The sequence below is a fragment of the Pseudopipra pipra genome, chromosome 28 (genome assembly GCF_036250125.1).
Source record: "Pseudopipra pipra isolate bDixPip1 chromosome 28, bDixPip1.hap1, whole genome shotgun sequence".
Taxonomy (NCBI): Eukaryota; Metazoa; Chordata; class Aves; order Passeriformes; family Pipridae; genus Pseudopipra; species Pseudopipra pipra.
Window position 1 is genome coordinate 4,403,735 of NC_087576.1, and position 8,915 is coordinate 4,412,649.

The 8,915-nt window shown below is 45.3% G+C and overlaps 1 protein-coding gene across 1 annotated transcript; it reads right to left on the reverse strand.

Moving 5' to 3' along the window:
- Positions 1–742: 742 nt before the first annotated feature.
- On the reverse strand, positions 743–5,879 carry BMP10 (bone morphogenetic protein 10). The gene is made up of 2 exons (XM_064637958.1): positions 5,330–5,879; positions 743–1,852 (listed from the first exon to the last, which is right to left on the reverse strand). Exons 1-2 carry the CDS (start codon positions 5,661–5,663, stop codon positions 909–911), a joined length of 1,278 nt encoding a protein of 425 aa, XP_064494028.1. The 5' UTR covers positions 5,664–5,879; the 3' UTR covers positions 743–908.
- Between the last annotated feature and the right edge of the window lie 3,036 nt (positions 5,880–8,915).

An 8,915-nucleotide genomic window follows, 5' to 3' on the forward strand; every position in this document is an offset into this window, starting at 1 on the left:
CATCATCTGGAACTTACTGGACTGAGTAGGGGGATAAATTTCTTAGCTAGGACAATTTTAGGTGGTACAATTTCAGGGATTCAGGAAATGTTCAACACCTCTTTCTGCCACTCAAAGCTCTGGCGCTTGAGAGACAACCCGTGGCCACCACAGCAAAACCAGAGCTTACACAGATTGGTTTTGGACTAAACCTGCACAGGGGTAATTTCTTGCCATGGCCCACACCTGGCACTGCTTCTGGACTCCTTGTTTTCCTAAGGAAGGTGGGAAAGGAAATGGTTCCCTTCAGCTCCAGATGCCAGATCATCCCTGCCACTTACCTTGAACTGAGACAGGGAAAGAGTAAGGAAAGGAACAAGAAAAAAGGGAAAAAAGTCTAACTCCTTGTTATATAAATCACTCCTTAGTGATTTAGAATGATCAGACAGAGAATAAGATCTACAGAGATAAATTTAAAAAATTGAGCATGTAAAGATCTTTATAAAGATTTTACAGAAAACTGAACAATCTAGATGTGACAGACCATAGCTCACCTATCTTTAGCAGCCCTGTAGATGCCAATGAACACTGAGAAAGTACAAAAATATGCCTTTATTTCTGAGAGTTTAAATGTGCCCCTTTGGCACAAAGAGCTCTCCCAAACAATCCAATGATCTGCTCCATGCCCTGATGGGAGGAGGGACTGGGTCATAATTTGGACAGCGAAGAACAACAAGAAGGAAGCAATGGACCAAAATATACAATCCCTGCGGTCGTACGACTTGCCCGTTCCCCAGAACAGGAAACACACAATTATCTGTACATGCCTCATTAAATAACCTCATTAAATAGCAAATCTGAAATGTACAAATTTACAGACTGAATCATTAAATACTCCCCCTGTGCCCTCCCCTGTGCCTTCCCTCCTACTATCTGCAGCCACACTCTGAGACCACCATGCCCTCGTATTTGAACTTGTAGGTGACCACCCCTGCATCCAAGTAGAGAATAGAGATGGGGTCGAGTTTGGTGGGCACGCAGCAGGCCTTGGAGGCTTTCTGGGGGTTCTTCAGGTGAACCAAAGTCTTGACGATGGCGTGCTTGGTCGGTGTGACGTGCTCTGTCAAGGGGTAGGAGCACACTCCGTGGCACTCGTAGGCTTCGTACCCCGCCGGGGCGATGATCCAGGAATCCCAGCCGATCTCCTTGAAGTCGATGTAGAGCGGAGTCTTTTTGCAATAGTTGCCCTTCGCGTTCCTGCGGATGCGGGCGGTGGAGTCGTAGATGATGTTGGAGCGCATCTGGAGCAGCGCCTCCTCGCCGGGCTGGCCGTGGAAGTGGCCAACCTCCAGCTGCTCCAAGTCCATGAGCTGCTCGTGGTCTATCATCTCGTTCAGCTCTTCCTTCTCCTCCTTCTTGTCGTTGCTCTGGTCGTCGGAGTACACAACCAGCAGGGGCACGTGCTTGGCCTCGGAGTTGATGTCGATGTCGAGTTTCCCCTCCCCGTCCCGCTCCTCCCCTTCCCTGCTCTCGATGTGAACCTCCAGCCGGTGCGTGGTCAGCCCGGCCCTTCTCCAGCGCCGGATGGCCTCGGTGACCTCAAAGCTCTCCCACTCGCTGCTCGTGCCGTAGATCTGCCTGGATGCCAGGGCCATCAGCTTTCTCTCTTCTCCTACCCCCACGTGGACGCTCTCCAGCACTTCAAAAATGGTGACTTTCCTGTCCAGCCCCTCGTAGAGCATCTGGTCCCGCTCCACCAGGGTGTAGAGCCTCAGCTCGGCCATGGTGACCTCCTCATGGTGAGGGATGGAGACGTTGAAGAGAAGAGGGTATTTCCGAATCCCTGTGACACCAGTAGGATGGGAATCCAAGTCTGGAAAGGACAAAGATCAGATACTTTAGAAGGATGTCAGTACATCCAGAAACACACGCACTGAAGTTTATCCCACATGTTTTCCATTACTTGGTTTCAGCTAAACAGCTCTAGGAAAGTGTTTTTTCAGCACTTCCCAAAACTGTACTTGGAGAAAAGGCCAACTTTATTTTAGATGTCAAAGGACATGCTACAGACCATAAACCTGGATTTAGACATTTTCCTACTAGCCCCAGCCCTTCCAGAGACTTCCTTCCCAGCTGGAAGGATTATATATCAAAAATGTGTGGCCTAATACTGAAATACAAATCACTCCTAGGTTGCTGCACAGCAACTATTTAATAAACAGGGAAAAACTTTCCTCAGTGTCAGAGGAAGGGAAGAAGGGGGTGGCACTGGAGTGAATGTGAGATGTAAAAGCTGCATGTGCAAGGATCTGTGTCTGCTTGGTGTTTCTGAGCTAACAAGTATTCCCTGCTGCTCAGACATCCCTCAGACACTGCAAAGGCCAAGCACTGGTGGAGGAAAAGTTGCTCTGAGAGATGTAAAGGCTCCTGGTTGGGAAGAGCAGGTGGTGAACACCCAGTGTGACCCTCCAGAGCATCAGTCCTGCCACAGACCCAGTGGGCTTCAGGGGAGCAGTCAAACAGGGCACTCAGTCAGGCCCCCGTGGCAGCTTTAGTCGACAAAACATGTAAGAAGTACAATATCTGCCTGTCCTGTCTGTGCTTGGTTGGACACAGACAAGGTGCAGTTCTGCCCCAGCGCAGGGACCAGCTCCCTGGGGGGATTCACTGCCCCCTCAGAACCCAGAAAACACATCAGGACACAGCCACTGTAATTTCTGCAAAGGCAAACTCTTCATCTCTGACTACTCCATTTTTCATATCTTTGTAGAAAACTGACACTGATAAAGCTGCAAGTACTGGCCATGCTCCACCAGTGCACTTAGGCAAGCAGTTAATTACCATCAGCACGTGACTTGTCCTGCTTCATTCCAGTTTTGAGGCTTTGAGGCACCTGCCTTTTTATTTTTTAATTTTTTTTTCATTCTGAATTTTCATCTGTTCATAACTAAAAAAATGAGGGGTGATTCTGCTTCCATTTCCCTGCATGTCAGTTGGTAAAGGTGGTGCACAGTGCCAGGGTAGGAGCAGACTGGGAGCTAAAGACAATGTTATCTAAGCTGAGCTATAATCTCTACACTGGAAGTAATCTTTGGGGTTTCCTAGACCTTAATATGCTAAAACAAAGCTTACAAATAAGGCCAGGGTGGAGAAATTCCACTTGATCATATGGAAGATGAACACAAGGAATTTCCCAGGAGGAAGGGGAAGGCCACACCACGTGTAAGAAGCTGAGTGAGTGTTAGCAGGGCAGGAGAGATGGTCCATTCTAAGCCAGGTTGTGACTCTGCTCTTCAGCTGGAAAGTGCATAGGGTGAAAGATCTCCTGCTGTTCCCAGTACATCCCTAGGAGGGTCAGGAAGGAAGATTTGGAGTCCACAGGAAAATAAAATTTTCCCATGGGGCTTTTATTCAGGTATTAAGAACTGATTACAGCCCCATTTACAACATTATGGTCCATGGTTTAAAACAAAGAGCAAGTTCCAGTCATGCAACCTGTTATATTTCTATAATAAAGGATTTAATGGAAAATAATGAAACTACCATTACTGCCAATTTTCAGCAGGAAAGGAAACAACAAAAATGTCATGGTCTCTTTCTCCTGTCCTTATCATTCCAAATAATGAATTTCTCTATCAAAAGAGCTCTTTAGCATGAAATGGATGGTTCTTGGTTTCACAGACTTTCAGGACACATAGCAAACATTGACTGCATAGTCCTTCAACCATGTACAGTTATGAAGCTGGGTTAATATCAGCAGTCTGACTTCACATCCTGCTGGTTTGGACTGGAGGAGGGGAGAGAAACACTGAAATGGCAGAAGTTTAAGCCAAGTTTACCTCACCTGGTGTAGAACTTCTGCAGTGATGACACAGGTATGGGATGGCACAGAGCTGCCAACCCCACCTGTGATGCTGGCAAAGGTCAGTCGGTGCCACTTCAGTGCTGCAAACCTGGATTTCGGTTTTGCAGATGGAATGATTTCAGAGTTATGTCCCTAAACTATTTTTCTTGAGTATATTGTTCTTGGCATTTTTTATCCTGTTAATTTTTTCCAAACAGTGCAAACTGAGAAGAGAACAACCCCAGTCCTGTGCGTGTCCTCACTCCTGCAGGTGAGCAGAGACAGGCACGGCTCTGCAGGTGAGCATCTGGGCACCACTGGGCATAACTGGCTTGCCACCAACCCTCCAAAGATCTTCTCCACGCTGGAGAAGGTGTGTAAAGAACCTTTAAACCACAAAGTAGTGCCTCTTCAAACCAGAAACTCACTGCTGGTAAAAGGTGTCCGGGCCTGGCAGGAGGTCTGAGCAGAGCAGGGCTTTGGGATTCTCTCCTGGCATCTCACTGCACTGCAGAACTCAAATGACTTCCATGGAGCCTCCCCTCATAGCTCATCATTTTGAATATGCAAATGTTAGAGAAAAAGCAAAAGTATCTCTGACTTCACTAATTAAAGTAACAAAGCATGAGAGAGGCCCCGTGGCAGTTTGAACAGCTGCGTGTGCCCCTGAGAAGTTACATGTGAATCAAGTGGAGTAATGGGAATTTGGAATTGGTTAGTTGAAAAACATTTTTAACATAAAACCTGTGTTGGTGTAAAAAGGCATTGGCAAATTACTGATTGTTAGTACTGAAGAATTATCTCATCCTTGTTGAACTGAGAGGGAATGATGAAGGAAAAACATACAGGGAAATGACCTAAGGGCACAGTTAGACTTCTTCAGATTTTGTTTGTTTGTTTGCTTGGTTTTATTAGGAAATACTTTGGTCCTCCAAAGTAAAGCCTAAGGGTTATCCAATATTCCACTTCACATATTTCTATGTATTTGCTGGACTGTGCTCCAGTGCCAAAGGAAGAAACCATTACAAACACCACAGGGATCAATAGTGAGAGGATATTAACAGAAAGCTGTATGTGGTTAAGCTCATAATATGAAAATATTGCACCTCTGAACAGTGTGTAAAAACATCTCTTGCCTTCATTTCAAATATCACTGAAGGTACCCATTTGAAAAACCAACCAGCTAATTGCAAATGATGGGTGTCATTACAGGGATAAAGAAAATGATGCACCAAAATTATATGTGGTGCTGCCCAAATATGAAAGGCATATTTTCCCCCAAAACCTTGCAGTCTCCAGAGCAAAGGACAAGGGATCTGTCCCACAAGGTGTGGGATCTGAGCACCCCTGGCACACCCAGTGTCAGCTGCCGATTTCCAAGACCATCCTCACCTAAAGGCCTTTTTCTCCAGCTCAGCTCGTGCTCAGTGACTGGCCAAGACATTTCGCTCTGACTCTAAAGACACTCATTTCCATTCTCTTCTCCCAGAGATGCACATTTCTTACCTTCATTTTTGAAGCTCCTGATGATGTTTGCAGAAGGCATCGATGTCCTGTCGGTGGCAAACCTGTTGTACAGCTCTAGCATGTACTCTGGCGGGTCCACCTTGGCCGACTCGTGCAGGGGAATGTCAGAGAGGTTCAAGGTCTTCAAAAACTCGTTCTTCATATTCTGGAGCAGCGTGTTGAAATCAACCCCATCCTGCTCGGAGAGAATCTCGTCGAAAAGAGGTGCGTCTTCCTCCAAGGAAGAGTGCTCCAGGCTCAGGATGGGACTGCAGGCAGCAAGGTGAACCAGGAGGGAGAGGACAGCCCACAGCTGGAGCACTATGGAATCCATGGCGCCGCTCGAGCCTCCAACCTCAACGGGCTCTGGCTCCCGTGAGGGCGAAGTGGCCGTTTTATCCCCTGGGTTGTGCGCGGCTCGTGTCACACAGAGATGACAAGTTTGGAAGCTCTTGTCTTGAAACTTGTGATCCGTCCTGTCTGTCTCCCCCTTCCCCCTCCCCAAGACCAGGGCCCGGTAATTGGATCTGACTTGCTCTCTGCTATGGCCGCCTTGCCTCCCTTATCTCGGGCAGCGTGAGCTGCTCACCAGATTTGTTGCTATCTCGCAATCCCCTCTCCCTTAATGAGCGTTTTGTAAACATTCTGCGCAGGACACTCAGAGATAGGACAAGTTTCTCCTCGGAGAGGAACTGCCCTTTCTCTCTCCCTCCTGGTTGCCGACTTCCTCCGCCGTGCGTGAACGACTTTGCTCCACGCAGATTTCAACCAACACGTAAATTCCACAGAGCCTCTGTCCAAGTGTATCCATTTCACACCAAGGGCAAACAACAGCTCCCTCAAGGTAACAACCCCACCCTTTTCCAAACTATTTTAGAGTCAAGTCTTTATGGTACACTTACAAAGGAATTTCTTTGGGAAAAGTTCCGTTCTGTGCTTGTCCAGCACAAAGCCCGGGACAAGAGCTCTCGGTTCACCCACAGCACCAGAGTCACGAGGCCCTGGATGTGGAGCAGCACATGAGCTCAAGATGAGCAAGGAGAATAGCATCCTGCAAGGAGCAGGGAGTTGGACTTGGTGTTCCTTATGGGCCCCTTCCAACTTGAGGTATCCATGATTCTATGACTGGAGTATTCATGAGCAATTCAGAAAATCTGCACTTCCTTCTTAGTCACATATATGTGACTTGGCAAGTTACAGTTTATTCTCAATCAGCCCCAGCATTGCCAAACAAAAAATTATTAAAAACACACAAAGGCCAACAGACAACTCTGATTTCAGCTCCACACCAATTCAAACAGCTCAGAGACACAGTGTGGGGAACGTGGAAATGATTTTGCAAAAACACATGCTAAAATTTACATGGCTACACATAAAAACACGTGGCTACAATTTTATGCTTTAGTGTGCAAATATCAACAAAATGTGAGCATTGTGAATGCAAAAATAGGTCTGGTTCATACACGTTGTTCACTTAAATCTGCCTGTCCTTCCCAGGCTTTTCCCCAGTGCCCTCGTTCAGCGGCACGGCCGGAGCTCAGCTCCTGTCCCCGAGGGGTTCAGCACTCAAGATAAAGAGGAATTTCTGCCTCTGCTGCAGAGTTTTTCTTTTCAAGCACTAAAAACTGTACCAAAGACCAAACCACTGACCTGCTGGGTTTTCTGGACTCTGCTTTTTGTCTGAGCACATCCATTGATTTGTTCATCTCTGCAACCTTGCCCCTACTTCATTAGCCCAAATCTAGCACTGGCAAAATGGCCATAAATCCAGCTCACAATTACAACCATACTCAGGTCATGCCTGGTTTAAATTAATACTGTATTATTTATTAAATATCAATGTAACAGAGTGAATTATATTACATATATGATAGAATAATTAGATAATAAACATATAAATATATAGAAGTAATGTATAAATATATAAAACAAATAAACAAAATAAATATATAATAAAGATATAGTAAAGATATATGACAGAATAAATAAAAATTAATATATAATAAAATAAATAAATAAATAAAATAAATATCTCTGTGAAAATCACATGCAGTGTTGATGTCATGGAGGCAGACATTGCCATGGTATTTTAACCTCATTTTAAAATATGCAAAATAAATATATAATTTAAAAATATAATAAAATTAATATCTTTGTGACAATCACGTGCAGTGCTGATGTCATGGAGCCAGACTTTGTCATGGTATTTTAACCTCATTTTATTCAACTTTTCTTCCTCTGAACAGGGGGACCCTGACAATAGAAGGCAAGTGTGTTATCAAGGTCCCTGTTTTTGCTACACCACATTGGAAGTAGGTATTTGAGCTTAGCAAGATTAATTTAGACCTCGTTGTGGAGTTTGTGGTTACCTGTGCAAGTTTATCTATAAATCCTCTGCAGCCTTATCAAAGGCCCATCTCTGGATATTGTGGCTTTCCAGAGCTAAGAATGGAAAACTTTGGGAAATTTTGGAGCAGTTTGGGTCACTTTTGTTAATTAACTTTGAGAGAAAAGCACAGTCTTCTTTTTGTTGGAGTTTCATCACCCAGGTAAGGGTTTTACTGCCAGAGGAAGTGAGATTAATAACTGTAAGAATAGACTTTGCCTTAACTCTTTGATGCAACACAACGGCTCCTGTAAAGGGAAATCTTTGGGATGGAGATTCATCCTGAGAGTGATAAGCCTACAGAAATGGTTTCCCTTTTAGCGTTCGAATATTCACTTCAGAAATGCACTGATTCCATTTAAGTATGCAGATGTCATTAAATTAAAGGGTGAAGCACACTGGAAGAGCTGCTGCACTGGGGTCTGTGGTGCTACAGGGCTCCTTTCCGAGGGGTTGGGGTTTTCTGTGACTTTCAGAGCTGAAGGGCTTGAATTTAAAAGGGTGTCTTCAGCAGGTTTTTAGCTGGGTCTCCTCTCTCACTGTGAACACATCAGCTTTTTGGGGGACTGCACTCAATCAGACATTGAGTGAAATTCTTCTCTCTGTTACTCTGTTAATGCAGATGAACAGTTCTAGAGCCAGAGGAGATTTCCTGTGTTCTCTCCCATTTCCTATGAATTAAAACTTAGCCTGTTGTGCAATCCTGGATCCCTGGGTTTCCAGCAGTGACAGGAGCAGCTCCGACCCTGCCCTGGAGCAGAGGCTGCCTGGGACCTCCCTGAGCCCTGCTCAGCCTGACACATTTCCTGTGAATCTGTAACTTCACACCCTGCAGATATAACCATGTAAAGAAAAAGGCAGCGTGAGCACAGTGCTCTGACATCGATTTCCTAATCCCCAAGTGTGTCATCTTGCTTCAGTGCCTTGTTAGGAACAATTCCTGCTCAGACATTCTGAGTGTCTTTGCATTTCCACTGTCATTTTGATAACTCCCTGAACAATTCAGAGTGCAGGGAGTGCAGGGTTATACACAAACCAGCTTCTGCTGATTCTCCTGACTTATTCCATTTAGACCCTGCTGGGGATGTGCCAGATGAGGAATACCCAGAGAGTAGATCTGATATAGAAGCAGCTTCCTGCTTCCTTGGGCTGACGGATTCAACATGTACATAATTATTTTTTTCTGAATTAAATTGTTTA